At 40.9% G+C, this 24413-nt stretch overlaps 1 protein-coding gene across 1 annotated transcript in view; it reads right to left on the bottom strand.

Annotated features, from left to right (window-relative positions):
- GABRB2 (gamma-aminobutyric acid type A receptor subunit beta2) overlaps positions 1 to 19368 on the bottom strand; it is a 206778-nt gene extending 187410 nt beyond the window's left edge. Inside the window, 4 exon segments of the mRNA XM_032465143.1 lie at positions 16851 to 16918; positions 17907 to 17998; positions 18155 to 18364; positions 19034 to 19368. Of these exon segments, the coding sequence (XP_032321034.1) occupies positions 16851 to 16918; positions 17907 to 17998; positions 18155 to 18231 (237 nt within the window). The 5' untranslated portion in view covers positions 18232 to 18364; positions 19034 to 19368.
- Positions 19369 to 24413: the final 5045 nt, after the last annotated feature.

Genomic DNA, 24413 nt, shown 5'->3' with positions numbered 1-24413 from the left:
CATCTTCTACTGGTTTATATCCATAGCATTTGGAACTTATTGTTCCAAAACAAACAGCAGAAAAAAATTTTTTTTTTCTGTACTGACCCCACAGTAAATATTTTGGCCTTTGCAGGCCACATGGTTTCTGTTGTAACTACTCAACTGTCTTTAGAGTGCAAAGGTAGACAGGGGTAATACATAACCAGATGGGCATGTCTATGTTCCAATAAAAGCTTATTCTTAAACATAGGCACTCAGCCATATGTGGTTTACTTCTGCTCTAAAATATCAATATTTTTTGCCAACACTAGCCAAAAAAAAAAAGCACCATCGTCAAATGCATGTCTTATTAAAATCCAGTTTAAAAATATTCTGAAGTGTTTCTTTAAAGATAAAATTTCATAATTATCTTTTAAGAAGGGAAATAAATCTGTATTCCCTTTCAATTGTGCTGTAAGAAATATTCTTTTTATGATAGTACTATATTTTTTTTATTAAAATATACAAAACTTAGGGACAGTTGTCAAAAGATCTAACCTCTCTTGATACATCAGTCAAGTCTGAATTTATTGAAGTGTAGCACAGCAATACTTTAATACAAAAAGATCCACCTAATACGGACATTTCACTTTGCACAGGAAAATATATATTCAGTAAACTCATGCAAAATAGCATGGAACTCCAGCTTTATTTTAGATTGCCTACACTGAGTCACAGGAAGCACATCTTCCTGCCCAAGGATGTACGGTCTTTTCAAGCTGATGTAGGTGGCACTGCTAGTTCATATTTTATCCCAGTCTATTCATTGCATCGAACTTAAGTTTACCAGTATTAAAATGTTCAACCTGATAAGTGGACACTTGGTGATAAGTAATAAATAATTACTTAGAAAAAAATAGCCATTTCATCCTCAGTTTTATATTTCGTATGTATGCATATATGTGCGTATGTCTGTGTGTGACAGCCAAACACTACATACTACTGACAATGTGAGGCTAGTTTATAAGAGTTCTTTTCTCCTACAACTTCTGAGCTTTTGCTTTTTCTCAAATGGCACGCCTGACTTAACCAACACAAAAGTTACAATTCAGCTAAGGAGTCACTAAATCTAGCAAAATGTATATGGTATGTTTTCTCCAAACTTGTAACAGACATTGAGATATTTTCTAGAAATCTCAATTTCATGCACAACTGAACTATTCTAGCTGAAGACTGATCATTACAATTGTACAGATTGACAAGTCAGTGTATTTAAAACAGTCAAACCAATCATAATTTAGAATTTGCCATAATGCAAATGCTTTTATAGTTCTCAAATTTTGCTCATCGAGTCTGTGGATAAGCCATCATCAGATGTAGTATTAAACCTAGCAAACTCTTCACTCTGAAACAGGTATTTGTGGCAACAGTCATGCACACTGTATCAGCTATGCTGTATTATTTTCTGGTGTTAAAACTGTTCTCAACATGGAATAGCCCCTCTTCAATTATCTGTCATTAAGTCAACCACACTTCATGTAATATATACCAGAATTTAGATGTTAATTTGGCTTACTACATCCCCCAAAAATTCTTATTTTCATAAAGTTATTATGTTCAAAATAAAAAACGGAATATATTAAGCAGAGTTTATTGCTTTAAATCTAAACTTTACTCAATAAGGTTAAAGGAAGAAAAGAAACCTTTAAGACTATGCCCTCCGCGGTAATTTGTGTTGCTTCTACAGATCAAAGTAAATGAATCCTATGTAGAAGACTGAAGCCGAAATAAAACAACCATTTTTTAAATGTTTACATTAATTGGACATATAACAAACTGCCAAAAATGCACAATGTTTCTGCATATACATTTTGAATATGCTAGGAACATCCAAGGCACCTCATGCACAAATTGAAATGGAAATGGTACTCTTGAGTTATAAAATTAAAAGACACCCCTGCTAGGATGGTTATATGCGTTTGTTCTTTTGGCCAGGAATCAAAAATAATCATTGGATATAAAAATCCCATTCACAATAACCATAAAAATTATGAAGTACTGAATTTAACAAGAATTATGTAGGGCCTATGGGAATAAACTGAACAAGAAATCTGCAAGACTTACACAAAGAAAACTGTAAAATTTTACAGAAAGACATAAAAGAATCTGTATAAGAGATGAGACATAGTATGCTCTTCGATGGGAAGAAACAATACTTTAAGAAGTAAATTTCCTTCCAAATTCCTCAGTAAATTTCAGTGCCGTTACAACCACAACACTATTATTTTGGCGTTATTTTTAACTTGCCAAATTAGCAGTTTTTCAGAGGAAGTATAGCTTTGTAATAGGTATCAATATATAAAATGGACCAGCTCTGGGGTCCAGTAATCCCACTTCTAAGAATTTAGGGGGAAAACTTTACAATTGCATCAAATATGAATATACAGGATGGCTCAATAGAGTTTCACTCATAATATTAAAACCTCCCCCCAAATAATCATAATGTCCATCAAGAGAGGATTGATTTAATAAACATGGTGCAGCCATACAATGAAATTCTATGCAACCATTGGATATTATGTTGTAGAAAAATTTTAGATGGCATCAAAAGATGTTCACAAAATGTGCAGAAATCATATTATAAAACTTAATGTATGATACTATCTATTTCATGTACATGCATGTGAATTCCCAAGGAAACTGAAGGTTTAGTGATCATTTTGCTGACAGTGTATATATATGAGTGATGATATTAATAGAGACCTTTGCTTTTTATTATAGTTTATTACCTACTTTCCTATAATGGATAGAAATAAGTAATAAAAGCAATTCAGATTTAAAAACTGCAGACGCTTGAGAAAATTACATGACAAATTTACCTGCTTTTACAAAGCAAACATAACAAACAGCTGGCAGTTACCTTCTCTCTCCTTTAATTGCCTTAATTTTCAAATATAGAAACTCTGGACTGGAAGTTAAGAAATTTTTACAAAGTCTTATCATCAGTGACAAATTCAGGACAAATCCAGAACTTCTCAGTCCCTGCTTCTGATGTAAATACTGACCTTTCACAATAACTAATAGAAATAATCTCAAAAAAAAATTCAATGGCATATTTTAGTCCAAGGATTGCTTGCATTCAAAAGAAATACAGAACTGAGTAATTATTTTTAAATTATATTTGTTTGTATATTCATAGTCATACATATTGTTTTTAGACATATATGATATAGCTGGCCTAATTTGATTCATAATTTTTATCAATTCAATTGTATACTTGATTAAATAGAAAAAAAGAGAAGAGAAACATTTTCATTAAGCCACATATTTTTCCCAACCTTGAGGATCACAAATGTATTCAAACTCAAGCCTTTTGAATTGACCTTGAAATGCATCACAATTTTTATTTCAAACAAATACTAATCATCATTTTGCTGAGTATTCTGAAATATGTTCTACCTCATTAAAAGAACAAGTAAGATATGAAGGGCTGATATTTCCTTGGTTCTCAAAATCTCTCATAAAATCTAATTTTGCTCTTAATTCTCAGGATTACTATATACATTTTATTCAGAGCAGATTTCTGTTTTGAGCCAGAATTGAATTCATTCCCTAGTGGCAAAAGGTGATTTATAACCAAGAAAAAGTAAATTATAATCTTCAATTTATCCACAAACCCAAGAAAAAAAGTAAATCATAATCTTCAGTTTATCCACAAGCCCTAATGATGCCAAAACACTGGTAATTACTAATTGATTTCTAAATGATGTAGGCTGTTTTTGCATATTATAGATTTTCCTATATGTTCTATTTGTTTGACTTTTGTAAGTTTCCCAAAAGTCATCTGGGAAACTAGAATTAACAATTACTCTGTGAGATTACAAAGGAGGCCGGTCCATTCAAGTTTTTAAATTTCTCCTTCCTTTAACTTGAGAAAAACACAAAATAAATGGGATAGGAGACAGATAGGGCTCTAATTACAGTTCCAGCACTTCCTTGCTATAAAATAAGGGAGGGCTATATTGTCTTAGTTCTAACATAAATCTTCTAACCCTCAGTTTACCCATCTGTAAAATGTGGTAATACATCTTATTTCATCGAGGCTTTAGAGAAGTAAATGGTAAGTCATTGAAAAATTCCATTTCATTTCGTAAAAATATCTCAATAAATGGTAGTGATTCTTAGCAGTGTCATTAATCATAATAAAGTACACCCCAGTTACATGTCGAAGGTGCAATGCAATTTTTCAAATCCTGTTTTCCACTGACCTTTTTAAAAGCATTTGTTTACAAACTATCAAATGCTTAAAAGAACAAAGAGAATCCACATGCGCTTTGATATTGTTGATTCCATTCATATAAATTCAAAAGGACAGTCCCTGACTATATACACAGTCTTATATGGCAAATCCTTTTTGCGTATTTTATATGATATTCATTTATACTAAACAAAAAACCCAGATACTTGATTAAAAAAAAAAAAAAAAGGCTTTCTGCTATTTCCCAACTACTGAAGACACATTACAACCTCCTCAAGGACAAGAACCTCCTATGTCTTATCTTTCTTTCCATCTCCCTCTCTGGGTCTCACTTTGTTTTTCTTTCTCTCTTTAAAGCCCAGCAGCGCAAGCAGCATTTAATTTCACCGGGTTGTGCTCCTGCCATGATGGCACTGTGCACTGAAACAACAACAGAACCGGAAGCCCAGAGCTCTAGAACTGTGGGTTTTTTTTTTTTTTAATGAGAACATAAACACTTAGGAGGTATTTTATCCAAATCTGGGAATTTTACAACCAGAGCACATTTATAACCTTTGCCACTTTGACTAAAGCATCCTAAGTAAAGAAAGTTCCATTACAACAAATTTCCACCTAAATGGTCTCCGTGATGATGACGATCACAGTCAGTTTGGAAAAATAACAAGATAAAGCCATTTTAAAATGTGGTTCTCAAAACTGGCTCATTAAATAGATAGAAAATTGGCCTCCAAAACCTGAAGTCTAAAATAAAGCAACTAATAAGTCCAAAGGAAATAAATTTTTTGTTTTCCATGTTGTCTATAATTCTACAGATCTTTTCGTCTGTAAACTTGGCAAGTACTTAAAATATCAGGACTTTCAGAATAACAAAGGTATCATTCTCTAATGAATTCTGTTAGAAAAATCGTTTGCCACAGAGGCATACTGCTGTGATTCAAGTAAACACTTATGAGCATTCTTCCAACACAGAAGCCAGATGCAAATTTACACAGCCTAGCAGATCAGCCCCATCAATGTCGAAAGAAAGTGTTGGCTTAACAGTGCTTGCCAGAGGAACGGTTCACACAGCTGACTGATCAGAGAACACTTCAAGAGTGTTCAGTCTATTAACTCAAACACTCATTTGGAAAAAATAAAAACCAGAAATAAGTATTTACAAAATAAGTCTTGAAATTTCTTTGTCCGTAGGTCAAAGAAAACAAACAGAAAAGGTACCTAAATTTCATTTTTTAGAGCACCCTAAAACACAGAATGGTAATTTGATTTTGCAAGGCCCTTACTCACTTATATCTAAAACTTTTTTAACATTTCTGCTTATTTTATGATATTCTTTAAAATGGTCTATAAATCATTTAAGATGAATATTTAAAACTTTTTTGAAAGATTTATAGTCAGTAAGATGTCAACACTCTCACAAAAATGAACAATATTTAAAGATGATCTTTGTATACATATTTTTTTAAAGCCAGCTGTTTATAGAGTCCTTGGTCAATTCAGTTAAATAGAGTCCTTGGTCAATCCTAGGAAGCGGGAAGATTCAGTAATTATTTTAAAACAAATGCTCCCTCCTGGAAGGGATGAGTGGCACACTCCAGAAAAAGTTATTTTTCCCATGTTGGTGCTTTAGACGTTCCAAGGTAGGAATAAACGGGGCAACAGTCACCTTTGAATTATCTATATTATAAGCCCTACCATCCAATATTTCCCATTAACAAAATAAAATGCAGGACAGAACAGGCTTTAATTTTCCATTATTATTCACTATATTCTCATGTTCACAGGGATCAAGGTTTAAGTATGAGATAAAAAAATTATAACTTTATATATATTTTTATCAAATATTCTTTAAATCTCTAATTTGGGGTATGTTTTATAACAAACATTACATATTGGACCATAAATAAACAGATACTCATTTACTGAGCAAGTCAAGTAGTGTGAGGTTAAACTCTCATGGTGCAACCATCATTTCAACCTAAAATAATTAAATAGCAGAGTAAAAAGTGACTTTTACATATGACTTATTTAATCAAAAGAGAGACATGTGAAAGTCAGCAGATAAACATTTTTTTTTTAAATTTTGATTCAATGGTCTTGAACCAATTAGGCACTAAGTTACTGATCTGTATGTAGAAGAGCAACATCAAGACGTTTAATCACTGAGACCTTAAATTTAAGCATATACTTCAAGAATTATAATTAGGCAGCCGTAAATAATTTGTAGGAAGCTATTTCAGTGGCATTCTTCCTACACGTTAAGTGTACCTTACTACTAGAACCACGAAACAAATAGCTATCTTCCTAAACAGGAAGGAATACTCATACCATATTTATCCTAAAATATATATATTAAAATTTCAGTATTTCTGATCTCTTCAGGTATCTTAAAACTAAATAACCAATGCAAGTATTACTTATTCTTAGCATCAAACACTGCCCTAGGTGCTCATCCCTCCCCTCATTTCACAACCTTTTTAATACAGATTTATGATTATTTTCATCATTTGTGTCAAAAAAAAAAAAATCAGTGTGGAGGTTCCAAAGGGTATTTTGTCAACATAAAAATCCAACCTGGATGGTTGTTTTTCAACTCTCTGACACTTACACTTAGTAAACGCCCCCTGCCTTGGTTTTTTGTGAAGGTGCTTAAGACTCTCTCATCATGTCATAGCTCCTACTCAAGACACTGCAGCATCTCCTCTGCCCAGCTGTCAAGGTCTTATGCAACTCAGCTCCACCAGACACAGTCCTGCCCTACTAGGCACCCTGCCGTGCCTACCCAGTTATATGAGCTATGCAGTCTTAGAAATCATACAATCCCTCTCGTCCTTCTTTCTACATTTTTAAAAGAGGATAAAAAATAGGGTGACCTAGGTCACTGGATTTTGGTGAACATTAAAGTGAAATATTGTCTGCAGGTCTGAATTTTGATTTTTGCAGTATTATTGTCGCTAATATGCAATGCCTTTCTCCGTACTGTCTCCACCCCCACTGACTCTCCCACAGGACTGTTCTTATCTTCCATCCATTCGTGTGGCACGGATCCTTCTTGCTTAATCCAACTCTCCCTCTTCCCTGAGGTCTTCTCCAAATCCCACCTACTCTGACCACTTGGATCTTTATTGTCCCCAAAACCCATATTAATACTAGAGGACAGTCTGTGGTCAGATTCCTTGATTAGTGATTGTATTAGCTTCCACCTTCACGATAAAACCAATATTCCTCAAACAGTGGCCCCAAGATAATACCTGTATCAGTCAAATAGACAGCTTTCATTTATTTTTATTTTTTAATGGAGGTCCTGGGGATGGAACACAGGATCTCCTCCCTGCTAATAAGCATGTGCTTTACCACTGAGCTATATTATCCTCCCCTTTCCCCCTTTTTTTAAAAAATGGAATAGAGAGCTTTTAAACAAGCAGATTTCTGAACTCCATCCCAGACTTACTGAATCAGACTCTGGTCATAAGTCCTTCAAATACTAACATGAATATAAGACCCTGAGGATTCTGCTGCACAGTAAAGTCTGAGGACCACTGTAAAAACTTAGATCTCCACCTTTTATTTTGATTCTTCCACCACAAAGATACGCCAGCCTTTCCTCACACCATCTGGGACACTCTTCTCACCCTCAGCCCTCACCTCCCCCTTCAGGCAATTAAGATTAATCTTGCTCGACTTGAGAGTGAGTCTTAGGTCCAGTGGAAGAACTATTTCATGCCCTTCCACAAAACAGCCTCGCTGGTGTGGTGCCGGTGAAGCAGCCCGCAATAAATGCTTCCTGGGAGCCTGACGCAGGGCAGTCCTTCCACTGCCCCTCCGACAACTCCATTCGCCCCTTATTTGTGGAGCTCCTACTAACTGTCGGGCGTGTGCAAGGCACTGGGGACACAGACGGACACTGTCCCTGCGTTCACACACCTCAAAATCTCTGATACTTTTCCATGGCTTATTCGTGGATCTCTTTTCTAAGATACATGTAGATTTCACCTTAAAAACTTCATTAATTGTTGCTCTTGTGTAAGGAAAAAAGTTATTTCATCTTCAATTGCCAGAACAATTACTTCTAAGTTAAGGCCTCTTGGCAGGTAAGCGGGCAGTAGGTGCCAAACGACAGAGCAAGGAAAATGAGACTTGGCAATAAAAAATGCCACTAGAATGTTTACAAAATGAGCACCAGCAAGGGTCAGTGGATTAAAGACACGTCCATATTTTTCCACATAAATAGGGACAGAATCATATAAGCCCACATCTCTCCTTGTTTAATAAAATACGTATTTTGCAAATGAAATGCACAATTGGAAGCAACACATAGAACTTGTGTTTGTACCTTTTAAAAACTCATCACTTTCTACTTTTTTATTCCTCTTTTAACTGTCCATTTCAACTTATTTTTATGTCATCCAAAAATGTAAGTTGATTTTGGAAAAACTGAGTAATATCAAGATAGAAACAGAGTGAAAAGCAGCTGTGTAAATATGAGTCAAATTGATATGCAAAGTTTTAAAAGTTTCCATTTATAGGCTATTTAAACCCAGTTATTTACCTTATATATGACTTCTACTGTTAATAGTGCATAAGTAAAAATAAATGTTTATTTTCAAACAGTCTAAAGCTAAAATTATGACTAATAATCTCTAAAATATATTTTAAAATTCCCTTTTGAAAAAAAAAAGAGTAAAACAAAGTGCCAGCATACTCATGTTTATAAGATCACCAAGAGGCATAGAAAAAGACACGCCAGTTTACCCTGGTAGCAGTAGAGGTGTGTATTCTTTTTAAGAAAGCATAAAACTATAAAAATATTGATGGTCTGTTGAGTGAAAATGCAGACTATAACATTCTCTCTGCAAAATGACAAAGTACAATGGGTAAAGAATAGGTAAGCAAACAGATAAGAACTAGGAGGCAACATAGGCAAACTAAAACACAGTTGTAATGATGTGATGGGGATGTGGATAATTTTTGCCTCTGATGTTTGTTGGTATTTTTAAATTGGTTTTGTCACCATGCACCACCAAACATAAATGAAAATGGTGATTGAGCCCAAAATCCATTACTCCATGAGAAAATCTCCTTCTTTTCTCAAGTTGCTTGGAGACAAAAGCACATCACCATTCTCTGCATCATCAAGGGTTCTCAGCTGGGGACACGTTCAACCCCCAGGGCACATTTGCCAATTTCTGGAGGCAGTTTTGGGTTTCACAACTGCGGGGGGACCTCTGGCATACAGTAGGTAAAGGCCAGGGATGCTGCTAAACATCTTGCAATGCACATGACAGCAAAGAATTCTCTGGCCCCAAATGCCAAGAGCGCCAATCACCAATGCACGATCACAAAACAAGCCAGTGCCCCACCCAGAAATGAGTCAGTACTCCCCACCACAACATTAAGAAAAACACTTTCTCTGATTTACATTCTTACAGAAATTCCCAAGAGCATTCAACCATGAGGTGGGAGTGAGAACACTAAAGCACACTTTGAGGTACTTCTAAAATATGAAACTTGAGTGATCTCACTCCCTTTCCTTCTCTTGCAGGGGAAGTGCACAGTCAGACCTTTATTTCATGCCACAGTCAAGCTTGCATTGTTCAGAGTCCTACAAAGCAACAGCAAAGGATCTGCCCTAAGAGTTAACCAAGAGAAACAGATTCATACACTGCCCATATCATGTGGCGCCACTGTTTAGACACAAATGAATAAGTAATTATTGAGATGTAATCTTTATAATGAACCGCATTTATACTGTGCCGAGTAGAGGGAGTGAAGATCTGGGAAGAGAAGAAACAACACTCAACCACCTTTAAAAGAATTCTTTGCAGGAGTGGTTTATCAGAAATCACAAAAATGCATTCGCAATTGGAAAAAAAAATTCAATTGAAAATGAGGTCTTAAAAATAAAACACAGAAAAAGGGAAAGGGTCATTTCACAAAGTGTCCACCCATAGCCCAAAACCACTGACACGGTTCACAGCTCCTGAACTTCATCAGCCCACGTTTTGTGACAATTATTGGCTTTCATGGTTCTATGACATTCTGCTAGAGCAACAGAAAAATTATTAGACAACGTAACAACACCATTCATAATGAAAGAAATTATGATACAAGAAACATCCTCAACTCTTCAGGATCTTAAATAAATCTTCCTTTATTGCTAGGTTTAAACTGTGCTCAACAGATGTAATATAAAGTATAAATTTCTCAAGGACAGAAACCACATCTTACATTCTACACACATTAAATAAAGCACTTATTTGAAAAAAAAACCATGTTCCTGAAATGAGAATATTTTTTCAAGGTAGAGTGAGGAGTAACAGTAACATCTTTTAGAGAATGAGTTGATCTGATCCACCCACTGTTTCCAAAAATAAAAATAAAAACAAACAACAGAGCAGACTCCTAAGGAATAAAAATGATTTTTAAAAACGAGGACTTGCTACATCTAAAAGTGCAGTATAACCAGATGGCTGAGACTGAGGGATGTGAAGTCAGTCATTTGCTAGCTGTGTGATTTTAAATAAGTCACTTAAACTCTCTGGGCCTCAGTTTCTGTTTTGTAAGCAGGTGGGTAGCAGCCATACCACTGTTTTAATAGGAGGATTGGATGAGACAATGTACATCAGTACGGTACCTACCCAAGTTAAGATCTCAATGAGCAGTAACTGGGATTACGTTTTAGATTAGTGTAATGATGGTGGAAAATGTTGGGCACTGCACAAGAGGAGGACAGGGGGAAGAGAGAGGGAAGGAGGAGACAACATAACCGCTTGCTAAAATTGGGTAGGACAGCTTCTAGGCATAGTTTGCTGGGAATTAAGCCTGGGTCAGTGAGTGTTCTCACCCGCTTCACCACTCCCCATCCCACCCACCCCACCTTACCTCCGGCTTTGTATCTGCAACCTACTCCCTTCGAACAGAAACTTCTCCTCTAAATGCTATATGACTGCTTGGAGCCACTGCCCTCTCCCCACTTCACTCCAGATCCACACTTTTCAAAAGAGCTGTCTTCAACCACTGAAACTCATCTTGCTGCGTTTACCAATGCGCCCCTGTTAGTACACGTGGGAGACAGGTTCCAGAACGTACTTCAGTGGATCGCTGTGGCATGTGAGGCAGCTGACCACTTCCTTCCTTTTTAAACTCTCCTGTGCCTCAGCTTCAAAGACATTATTATCTGCAGGCTCTCCTCTGAGCTCCCTGACTGCCACTCAGCTGCTTAATTAATCTCCTTTGCGGGCTCCTGTTCCACATTCCACCACTTAAATTACAGTGCTCACCAGGTCTCCGTTTTCAGCTGCCGTCTCACTTTCCCTTTTTAATTGCATCTACTCTAGGGGAGGGTATAGCTCAAGTGGCAGCGTGCATGCTTAGCATGCACAAGGCACTGAGTTCAATCCCCAGTACCTCCTCTAAAAATACGTGAATAAACCTAATTACTACCCCCCCAAAATCTACATAATTTATTGTATCCACTCATACAGTTAAGTACCACGTATATTCTGACAGTGTCCAAGTTCATCTCTCTGGTCATGACTTCTTACCTGGCTCTAGACCTATACTTTCTAGTCTCCATCCACAGAGTCCATGTGTGGAAAAAAGTCAATGTTCCCCAAAGTGAACTCACTATCTGCCCACACACCTCACTCCCCGCCCCACTCCCCACCCCACTCCCAACCTGGCTGCCCTTTCAGTGTTCTCCATCCGTATCAATAAATGGTACCATCAGAAACTTAGGATTCACCAAGTCCTGTCGTTTCTGCCTTGTACATGCCCTGATTTTGCATCCTCTCCTTTACATCCCTGCCTCTGTTCATAGTTCTTTCTGGACTTTTACAGTGGATTTCCATCTCATCTCTCAACCTGAGGTCTTGCTAACCCTCCATACTTGAAAAGCATCTTCCAGAAGTGGAATCTATTCAAGCAATTCCTCTATGGACATCCTTCCATCCATGGGACCCCACAGCCCTTGGAGCAAAATTTAAACTTCAGCAGGCTACAAAAATGGTCTTTGTCATCTGATCGCCACCTGTGATCTCAATATCAACTCTTAACCACCTCCTCACGCTCACTCCCAAAGCCAGCCGTTCAAAGTCACATTGCAAATCCCTAATCCCACGCAATTCTCCTGTTTTTTTTCCCCCTGCTTGGAATATTTATCCACAGACCTCTAACCCCCATCTCCACCTAGGAACTTCTACATAATACCTCAGGACTCTGTATTCCCAATGCGCCCTGTGTATTTCTGATTTCAAAGGACTTAATATTCCTACACTGTGATTCTTTCTACATTGGTTGATCCAAATAGTAACCTAAAGAGTTCCTATGCTCTGTTTTTCCACATAGATGGTACCATGACTCGTGAATAATAATAAATGACTGCTCTGAAAATGAAGAGTTCACCCAGTATCTGTGGCATTCACCAGGAGTCAAACATCCCACCAACCACTGTGTACAGAGCAAAACCACACAGAGAGAGAGAGACTATAACCTTGTCTGCATGTATTTTATACACATGAATTAGGAAGACAGAATATGGAACATATCAGGCAATGTGAAATATCAAATCACAAATGAATGGTGAAGCCAACAAGTGACAAAGGAGATACAGATCACTAAGTACTCAACTGGCTGCTCAGAAAAAGTTTTAGAGAAAATACTTATGTTAAACATAAAAACAATGTAAGTGGTAGAGCGCATGCTTAGCATGCATGAGGTCCTGGGTTCAATCCCCAGCACCTCCATTAAAATAAATAGATAGACAGATAGACCTGACTACCTCCTCTCCCCCACAAAACAATGTTTAAAAATAGAAAAAGAATCTCAGTGTGAAATAAAATTCATATTAAAAAATAAGTATACTAGGGCCCCACGTAGAATTAACAACAGCAAACGCCTAGGTATTAAGTTTCCCAAGGTCAGGAGACAAATCAGTCTTGCTCACTGCTCTGTCCCTAAGGCCTAACACATGGCTGGATCATAGTAGCTGCTAAACAATATTTGTGTCGAATTGAATTTTCAACTGTGCAGCTGGTGATGCAAGAAAACATCTGGTTAAAAAAAAAAAAAAAAGGCAGCCCTTTTCTCCGTTCGCCATTCCATAAGAAGGTAATTTGTGTATGTGTTTACTAGAATGCTTTCCTCCAAAGTGAAATATTGCTTCACTCGTTGGTTGGCAAATGTGTTGTTTCAAGAAGAAACAACTTTAAATGAAGAGAAATCTTTAAACGAAGAGAAAGTTATTTCAGTCCCTAATCCTCAAGAGCCAATTTTGGATCTTAAAATGCACTTTTCATCAAAGAATCTTAACAAAAAGATTCCTGCCAATTTAACCAAGACATCTAAAAATGCTTCGCTCTACAGCCAAGCTTTCTGCTCAGGAACATTCTAATTGAGATCATGTTCTTCCAAAGATCTTCCATGAGGCCAGCAGTCACCTGAGTCACATGGCTCAATTAGATACCATCACTACCTTCCTAAGATCATGTAACTGCATGCCATTGAGGAATTCCGCATTTTTCTTACACTTATGTTGGATTTCCAAGTTTTCCTGGAATTTCTTTGTACCCAATAGAGCTATCATCATAAACCAAACCAGAGACACGTGTAACTTTGAGGTGGAAGTGAATTTGGCATGCCCCTCCGATTTCAAACATAAGGAAACTGAGATCATGTAATGGAAGCTACTGACCCCAGAATGCTCAGGGCAGCGGCTTAGAATGGACACTGGGTCTCCTTAGTGACAGCCAGTCCTTTACACACGCTGCATTGATGGAACACCAATACTTCCACCTGCATCACTTTATTAATTCTGGTAGTCACCTGAGATACATGAAATGGGATTACTACTCCCTCTTAACAGGCAAGGACATCAAGCCCCCTCGGACTGTGAATTCCCTCAGGTTGACTGAGCAGCAGAAGCACAACTAGGATTCAATTCTATTACTGTCATTTACCAGGAGCACCGCATCGACATGGGCCTTTTTTCCTTTCGGTACCAATGACTCAGTGACAACCTAAATGGCCTAATGCCTACCGTTCATCAAAGGAAGACTGGCTACTATAAAAGCAAGCAAGCTACAATTGCCAGAGGCTGCAGGCCACAAAGGATACAAATGCAGAAGCATGTGTGTTAATCAATTTTGAGTTTTCACTTAAATAATCAATCAACGATTGTTTCACAACTGAATCTAATCAAAAGACCCCAACCAATTTAGACCTGTCGACAGTGGGCAAAATGCCATAGACGTCTTCTTTTATTAACACACCAGTGATGGAACTTCCCACCTGTTGCTTCACACCAAATAAATATACTTTAAAAATGGCGTCTATCACAAAATTTTTCTTTGAAGGATTAATTTAAAAGCACTATGGTTGTTAATCATATAAGTGCTAAATTTTTCAACAAGTAAAGCTGTGTCTGGACAAGTCCACGTGTGTTAGCAGCAGGCTAAGAAGGGGGCCTAGCATGGAATTTTAACACTTGGTTCTAATCATTAATGCTGCAGTCCTGGCCTATTTACAACCTGACATTTGTATTTTGCACTTTCAACATCCCATGATTTTTCTGCAACAGTAAATAGCCTTAAGAGATAACACCTTGCCTTAGCTGGGTCTATATTTTGACTAGCAGGTCTTGGCATTGTGTCCAGCTCTGATACCTCTCCAAAATGCTGCACACCAGGGAAAAATGAACAAAACTTAAGAAGAAGGAAAAAAGTACTGCTGCTCTAAGCCATTTTGGGATATAGTTCTATTGCAGCAACGTCCAATCATCTTATCATCTCCTTAGATTCTAAATATTTCTTAATTTTGCCATAAAATCCCATTTTCGTGACACTCTGAAGAGGAAGGCGACAAAATAAAATGTAGCAGAAGAAAAAGCATAAATAAATCAAAATTCAAAAGAGAGGCCACACAGAACCACACCTGATTTCCATATCACTGTTTTTAGCAAAACAATTTAGACTCAACTACCTGGGACTTTAGCAGGTACCCACATTAGGACATTTTGCATTTTTATGATAAAATTCAAACTATAAACTGACAAAAAAAAAAACCCTCCAAAATCCCACAGAAGTGAGTATTTGCATATCTGAGAAGTTAAATAGTTTCCCAGGAGAGAAATATTCTGTACCTACACAGGAGTCTCAAAATGTGTGGGAAATCTGTGGTTCTGAATCATCCAATAGTGTCTTGAGGCTGTGTTTATAGCCTGTATCATAAAAAACTTTCCCAATAATTAAAACATAAGGTAGATGTCATTTATAAACATAACTGAAATAGATGAACGTCCTCTGGAGTAGTCATAAGATGTTTCATAAGCTCGTGGTACCTCGAGATGATCACCTATCTTTGGACATTTTATAAGAGGCGGGGCTGGTTATTCGAGCTTCCTCTATATTTGAATTCTGGGATGATGAAAGTTTGTGAAATGCTGAGAGCATGTCCACTACCCAGTATTTGGCTCTCTTGAGTGAATTAAAAAATGTCCTAACTTTCAAGTCCTGAAGGCAGGCTAACAACTGCTTTGTATAAAACTTTACACACGACACCCTCTTCTTTAATAGTGCATTCCATTTCTAGGCAGGACCACACCATAATACAATCCTCTAAAATGTGCTGTGTGCTGTCAGGATTGAAAGTAATATTGGCATCTTACATTCAAGTGTGGCCTTTCTAGAGAGACTTTTCCCAAGGTGAAAACTTCAAAAACACAGAGGAGAAAAGTCACTGGAGAAATGGACCCAGTAAGCAGGGGTATCTGGGACACTTGTCATTGTCTTATGTGTCTGCAGTGCCCCAACATGGGCAGCAGGGGGCGCTCCTGCATGAGGCAAACCCCCCACAAGTGTTCCCTGGAGGGGAACACGGAGGCTTTTTCTCTTAACACTTGCCCCAGGTCCAAAGAGGTAGCCACTAAGGAGTGCTGCTGTCCATAAATTGCACAAGCTTAGGACATGCGGTGAATAACATTGCAGAAGTGACCAGAGATGACACATGGGTCTGAGCCTGCTTTTTGAAAACAGTGTGGCCAATTTTTATTTTATGCATTTTGGCAGGCAGGAGGGGTTAAAGGAGCAGGTGAGTAATTGAGGGTGGGGGATGGAGGTGCGGGGAGGGAGGTGGTTTGCCATCAGCTATAAAGAGGCCATCTCCAAAAGCAACAAGTGGACCTCAGAATCCCAGGATCGTTTATTCGGCCTCTCTGCTACAGTTTAGTTTGCAGGTTATAGCCTCCGTGAAATGTCGAATCAAAACCCTCCCTCGCCCCTCCTCCGAGACGCCACCCCAAACCCAGAAAATCACTTGATGAAGCAGGTTTCCCACTGAACCATAGGAAATGTGACTTCTGCAGGGGTTCTCCTGCATGTGGCTGCGCTTTGCACGTGAACGTGTAATGCATTTTATTCCCTCTATGCCAAGTCCCAAGATTTCAAACCAGGCTGGAAAAAGCCTCAGGGACCAGAAAGAGCCAGCTCAAAGACAGTGGGTTCCAAAGCAAAATCCCCTGCTCTCACTGCCACTTCACACACATACTCACGCGCACCCCACCCCCACCGACTGGATCCTTTCTCCTTCCTGTCCCCAAATGAAGGTCTGCGGAGACACAGCCATAAACCTCAATACTCACCATATTGACTTCAGAAACCATATCAATGCTGGCAATGTCAATATTCATTCCCACGGCCACCGGGGGACCTGCAAACCAAAATGGCCAGCCACGTGATTTCTCAGAACTTCAATCTTTCTTAGCAAAAGTAGTCCCGGGCACGGGAGACACTGTCCCAAATCCCTCCCCACGGCTCACCCTCAAATTCTTCACTCTGTTTTTTTTTTTAAGGGTGACAGGTACTCCTCTGGGAAATGTTCTATTGAACCGACAAGCACGTGTCCGGATGGGTGAGGGATTCCAGCTTAGTCTACATATGTAGATGTCTCAGCGTGAGAAAACACACAACTCACAAAAGCTCTGGGTATCAGGAGAGCCCCAGGGAATTTTATATTGTACTGAAACCCCCTCCTCATTCTTCGCACCCCCACTCTGTGCAGGTTTTAACCCTCTGAGCTTTGTTAGAGTCTAAAGCAAAATTAAATGGGTATTTTATCAGTGTATCTAAGGCTGCACCAAGAGAGGTCCCTGCCCCCCCCCACCTCCCCCAAACCCCCGCACCCTCCCCCACCCTCCACTGCCCCCTGCACTGAGGCTTCCAGGACTGGATAATATCCAGACACCAGCCACTTTAAATCACGGCCAGAACTCTTCCAAAGTAGGCGGGCACAGGGGGTTAATGCCACTTCTCAACCAACAGTCTGCACATCTTGTCCTCAAAAATGTTCACGATGGCCTTCAGTAAGCCAGGTTCACTGGGCACATCATTAAGTAAACTTAGGAGGTTTGTATCTCAACAAGGCAAAGACAGTGAAGCAAAGGATTTAAGCAGTGAAGTTGAAGGACAGCAGTCACCAATACAAGCTGGGGGTGGGGTGGGGGGGGTGTCCTCTCTGAAAGACCATCTAAGTGCTGGATAGGGACAAACCGCCTTAAGTTTGGGTCCGTTTCTCAATATGGTAACACAGAGACACGTTCAGAACACCACATGCAACCCACAATGAGGGAGAGGGAAGACAGCGCACAAAGCTCAAAAGACATTTGGGCTGTAGCTTATTTCCAAGGGAACTCCATTACCTCCAAAATCTGGTCTCAGCCGAATATCATAGCCTTTCAGGAGTCTATCCACCGTCTCTTTAACCAGCGACATATTACTAGGGTCATTGACACTAAAGAGAGAAAAGACAATAAACAGGCATCAGTAAGACAGGAGGCACAGCGTCTTCAGCATCTATCTCATCCTCACTACAGATCCCTGCTCACAGAGGTATGCAGGCAGAGCCCTTCAAAGTGAGAAACGGAAAAGAAACGACAGACACACTTACCTCTGCGCACAGACAGCGGCGATTATTAAGGGGAATGACCAAATCCCAAAGTAGCCCTTTTTCCGGACTCTCCACATCCCTTTAGTTTTGGATGGGATTGAGGGTTTCACTGAAGAGAGGAGATCCAACTTAGTCTGCCCAGTGCAGTAATTCTAATGTGAGGCGCATGCGCACGGCGTACCAAAACATCAAAGGGGCAGCAGCGGTTGCCTGGGACCGAGATTTTCTTGTTAAAGGAAAAAAAAATTAAAGGGGAAAAAAGAAAAAACATATATATCTATAATATATACGTATTTGAATAATATAGTAAAGTCACCCCACAGGAGGAAGCCAGAGTAAAATCTTTGTTGTTCTTTCTTTAAGGCAAAAACAACGAAAGCGTCTGGTAAGTTTCGGTAGTTGCAGATGGCAGCTTTGCACCTCGCGGGTTGTGGGGTTTGGGTGTGTGTGTGTGTGTGTGTGTGTGTCTTCTCTTAAATATGCAAAACCAGATTAGGAATGTAAGGTCTAGCAGGTGTGTAGTGCTAGGGGAAGATGGGTGCCCAGGAGCCCACTTCTGGTCTCGGCAAGCGGCAAAGAGAGGAGTCTGAACTTTATTTCCATGGCATCCCCTGCCTCGGGCGAGATGGGTGCTGGAGGTGGGGGTTGTGCGGCTGGGGGAGGGTAGGGGACAGTGGGAGCAGGAGTCGAAGGCGGGGGGAGGGAAGAAACCAATGGGAGGAGTGCTAAGTAATGCGTTGGATTTGGGGCCGGGAGTGGAGTGGGGAGGTAGCGTGGAGAATAAGAAAGACACGGAAAAATAAGGAAAAGAAAGAAAAGAATAAAATGAAGCTTGGTCTTTCATAGGAGGCAAGGAGCAAGCTTTTCTTCACTACTCACGGGCGATTTCTTTCTCCTCCTCCTCACCCTATGCCCCCTATTCCCAGAGAAGAAAACCTCGGGGTCCCGGTTTCTCGCCGTGTGACGTGCCTGACCCGCGAGTCCGGATTATTTATAGCAGGAGGTGGTGGGGGCGGGCGAGGGGAGCAGAAAGGCAGTGCTGTCTCTCCAGGTTTAGGTCTGCTGCTGCACTGGGAAATTATGGTAGGAAGGGTGGGGTTTGGATGCGGGGTGATGGGACGCTGGGGCCTGGGGGTGCTCGGGGCGAGAGGGACGCTCCCGCGGCGACCGCGTGCGGGAAGGGCGGGCGGCCGGGCGGGACGCGCCCGGCCGGCCCCCCACGCCCCCTCAGCGCACGCGCACAGGCGCGCGCACGTGCGGCCCCCTCCGCGCGCCCCTCCTTACCTCGCAGGCCTGAGCTCGCCGCCCACTCCCGCCGCGCGGCGCTGGCGTCCCCGGCCCCTCGGCCCCGGCCGCGGTGGGCGGGCGGTGAGGACGGACACCTGGCGGTGCCTCGGCGCGCACAAAGCCCTAGCAGTCCCTAGAAGGCGGGCAAAACGAGGGGGAGCCCCGGGGCCGCCCGCAGTCTCCGCGCCACCTCGTCCTCGCTCCTCTGCCCGGAGCCGGGAAGAACTCGCACACCCCGGGGCTGCCTCTTCCGTCCCGCCGGAGGCTCGACCCAGCGGCAGCAGCGAGCGAGCCCCGGGGTTGGAGAGGGAGGTAGTTACTCAGCTCACGGAAGAAATTTTCCCTCAGCTCGAGGGAAAGAGACGTGCCGCGGGCGCCAGGAGATGCCACCGGGCTCCGGCGGCGGGGCCGTCTGAAGGCGCCCCGGCCCGGGACGAAGGATTCTCCCGGTTCTCCTGAGTTTATCCGGCAACGAGGGCGCAGGGGAGGGGAGGGCAGGTGCTCCCGCCACCCCTCCCCCTCTCCTTGGTGAATAACTGGAAAACTCAGAGCTCAAACCTACGTCCGGACCCCAAAGCATAACTTCTGACTCCTCCTATCATTGTCAATATTAACTGAGTACCTACTACGTGCCAGGACTGCTTCATGAGTTCATTCTTGCAAGCCCAGGTTTAGCCAGCATAGCATCTCACTTTCCCTGTACTATGGATTTAGAAACCGGCGCGCTAAAGCTACGAAACTTGCCCAAGGTCACCCAGATGACTAGAGGTAAAACCGAGATTGCACTCCAGAGCCACCGTATTAGACAGACCATCTTGACTCCCACTTCCCGACCTTGCCGACCGCAGGCACCAAGTGCAGCGCGGCTCCCGGGCCCGTGGAGCCCCCGGCCGCCGCGGGAGGCGCGGGCGCGCGCACCGCCCCCGGCGCGCCGGGCCCCGAGTCTGCGGAGGGGAGGGGGCGCCCGCCGCTGCACCCGGGACTCCTCATGGGCCGGGTCCGATTGGCGCTCGACTTAGTGGCCTCTTGACAACCTCCCTCCTCCTCCTCCGCCAAGGTCAGAGGTCATTCTGAGGCCGCTGGGGGAATGACTCCAGGGGAAGCGTGGAGGCGGGAGGGCTGAGAGGCGGGAATCCGAGTAGGGTGGAAGGCGAGCAGGAAGGCAGAGTGTGTGCCTTCACCGACAAAGGGAGTTTCTGGATTAGAGACAGGTAAAACAGCCCCCTGGACTGTGCACGCGCACAGCGTAGCGAGCTACCCGACTGCGAGTCCTAGAGTCCATCCAAAGATACGTGCACACGCGACAGCGAGCCAGGGAGGGACGGAGGTAGGGAGAGAGGGAAGGGAAAATGGAAATCTGTAACTCTCCTGTCTGTACTAACTTGGTTTGAGACTCAAGGAATCAAAATACAGACCTGTGGCCCAAGAAAACTGCCCATTTCCCTCTTTCTCTTGACTCACACACAATGGGAATCTTTTACACAAACTTACTATATTGAAGGGGGTAAAGTTTAGATTATTAACATTATGCCAGAAGATTCCCAGCGCAGTTTGAACTTCACCACCTGGTGAAGCCCTAGAAAGCTTTTCTTCCTCCGGACCTTAAAACAGGGTTTCCTTCTGACGGTTAGCTGTCCACGTTGCACTTGCTGCATCACCAGCCTTTCTTATTTAGGCCCAGTTCAGCTTGAGTTGAAAGGACAAAACTCCATAAACAGAACAAAACCATGAATACCATCATTTGTCATCCGCTATTAATAATAGCCCAGTGAAAGGTTAAACATTTATTGAAGACCTCATCTATACAGAAAATTCAAGAAAAGAAAGGCAAAGGGTTAAAGTCAAAGCAACTTGCATCTCAGCAAGTAAGACAATAGCACAGTGCACACTGAAAGTTTCAAATAAACTGGAGGCAGACCTTTGGGCTCAAATCCCAGTTCAAACACTTAGTATCTGTGACTTGAGCAGGCTCTCTAAGCCTCAGTTTCCTCTTCTGCAAAAATTAAAATAATAATACTGTCTTCTCCTTTGGCTGTTGTAGAATGATATAAATATATGTGTAGTGGTTGGCATGTGATTAATAAATATTAGTACTTCTTAATGAATAAGGGATAATGAGTGAACAAGAAAGCAAACAAGGCTTAATAGACTTCATAAAGGACATAAAGAGTGGACATAAATCTGGTGCAATTATCCTGAGAAGGCATATAGATTAGCCTGAGAAGAGAGGAGCAGATATTTCAAGGGAATTAAGGTAAGGTTAAGAAGGAAACGTATTAATAAAGGCCCTAGCAGCAATCAAAAGGAGAAAAGACAAAATCATATTTATTTTCTTTATGTGTTAACGTCTCAGTGTTATTTCTTAATAATAACTGTAGCTAATATAATGATAGAGATATCCCTACTGGTTACAAAATCTGAGATCAATTTATGCCTAAAGTGGGTCTCTATTTTACAGCAGAATCAACTCTAGGACATCCCTCTGGAAGACTTGGCTGACAGTGCTGCCTAGGAATGTGAAAATTGGAACAATAATGTGCAAAGGAAGGCACTGCTGGATTCTGGAAATGTGTCAGCTGCTGGAGAGCATCCTCCGTGATCCCAGATGTACAAGGAGAAGGCAATATGTGAGTACTCTTAAGAGATCATGATTCAAAATCATCCCTGAGTATGAAGCATGTAAATGCCAAGTAACAACAATCACTAATCATCTGCTATTTGTCTTCGCTATAACATTTATTCATTTGTTCTGTAAATATAGACTGGGTACCAACTCTGCATCAAACATTATTTAACAAGCATTGGGGATGATGTGTTGAAAAGGCAGACATACATGGTCATTATCTTTTTGAAGCTTACATGCCAGTGCGGTAAAGAGCGATATAGAAGTCGTAACAGATGTAGCATGTATTTGGGAAAAAAATAGGATATTATATAATCCATCATTAATGCAAACAACTCGGAAGATTTGGGTAAAACTTGCCTGATGGTGTGATATTTTAATTGAGATTTGAGAGGTGGGTTAACCTGATGAAAAGTTGAGGGAAGAATAATCCAGGAAGAAGAAATAGTACGTGCAAGTATCCTTGGCAAGACCCAAGAGAGGATGGCATAAATGAAGAATGAAGGAAGAACAGGAAGACTAGGGGACAAGGGTAAGAGTGAGTCCAAGAGTGAAGTGGTGGGGGAGCTGGACAGGAGCAATTTGGTGCCATTGACCTGTTGAAGCAGAGGAGTGACAAGATGAGTTTTACTCACACTGGAGGAAGGTGGTAATGGCGGTAAGGGATCTCTGATTGCAGGAATCCAGGTGAGAGGTGATGTTGGTCTGAATTAGGCCAGTGACAGTGCAGACAGAAAGAAGTATCTAGAGTTGTGTGGGAGAACTCTGACACATGGGATATGGGGAGTGGGGGAGTTGAAGGATTCAAGGATGGCTCATGCATTCTGGTTTGAGCAACTCAGTGGTCATGGTAGAAGAAAGGTGATGGGATAGTACATTCAGTTCGGGTCATCGTAAGTTTAAGGTGCCAGCCGTCTCAGGTGCACTGAATGCTTTGATATATTCACCTAAGCTCAGAACTGAGGGCTGACTTGGGGCCAAGACCAAATGTCCATATTCCACCCTGACACGTTACTTCCCTTTCTGTCTGATTTTTTCTCTTTAGAACATATTACAATCTAACATATTTAACATTGTCCATGGTAATTCTATCTTCCCGCATGGAATTAAAGTTCAGAAAAATCAAGAATTTTGTCTGTTTTGCTAGTTGCTGTATTCTAATTCCTAGTCCCTAGAGTAGAAACCTAATACATATATTTTATTGAATACGTCTATATTTGATGATCTTGTGGATGCAAACAACTTAAATCATGGGAATATATGAGACTTCTGCAGGGAGGGTGAACAGAATAAGACCAGAGGATCTAGGAGAGAATCTTCTGGAAAAGGACGATTACAGCCAATCAGAAGAGTGAAATTAGAAACGGTCCAAAGGGGAAGAGGAAAACCACCGTGGTGTGACTTAAGCCAAGGAAAGACAATATTCTGACGGAGAAGGATTACACAACTGTATTAAATCATCAAAAACTGTTTTAAAATTTTTTGAATAGATATTATATGCTTATAGTATAAAATTCAAAAGGCACGCCACTGTGTGCCTCTGCCACCTTGATTCCCTCCCTGGAACCTCACACAGTTCAGCTGGGAGGAGGGTAAGGGGGTGTTCAAGGCTATAGCCTTTCTCCTGTTGAAGAACAAGTGGGGCATATGCCCGCAGGTGGCAGGTCGTCCTCCCTGACCTCCTGCTGCTGGTGCAGCATCAGAGGTGATGATGACGGAGGAGGAACATGGGCCAAGTTTTGCCAAATGGACTAAACCTTTGTATTTATTATCCTTTTTTAAAATGAATAATGAATCTCTCACTTTAACTATTGATTGGGGTCTTTTTAAATAGTGTGCAGAAATTTCAGTAATATGGAAAAGTAGGGAGAAAGTCAGAAATAATATATGGAAAGAATATATACATTAACTGCTTTCAGTACAAATTTACTAATTACTGGTAAAGTGTTGTCCAGTATGTGGCTTCTTGGACCAACTGTAATATACAAACAAGGAACATTTTAAAATAACCTCTCTATATGTCTTATCTATGAATGCACCTTTAATTATTTTTGTGTGCTGAAGAATATTCGTAGGGTAGTTTAATTTTATCAAATTTTATTCCCCTATGCTAGTCAAAAATGCCCTTTATTTATTTGTCTGGTAAACTCTGCCTTCTCAGGCACTGGAAATTGAAATTTCTCATAAATTACCATAAATTCCAAATTATGGGCTTATAGGTTAATGAGGTTCTACTCTGCAGAATTAGAAAGGTGAATTCTATGCCCACTGAGTCCTGACTGTTTCTCCTTCAGTAGGTAGCACTGAATTCTTGACCACAGTAAATCCGATGACATAGAAATCAATTTA

This window comes from Camelus ferus, chromosome 22 (genome assembly GCF_009834535.1).
Source record: "Camelus ferus isolate YT-003-E chromosome 22, BCGSAC_Cfer_1.0, whole genome shotgun sequence".
Lineage (NCBI taxonomy): Eukaryota > Metazoa > Chordata > Mammalia > Artiodactyla > Camelidae > Camelus > Camelus ferus.
Note: the sequence above shows the minus strand (reverse complement) of the source record. Positions and strands in the feature narration are given on the sequence as shown.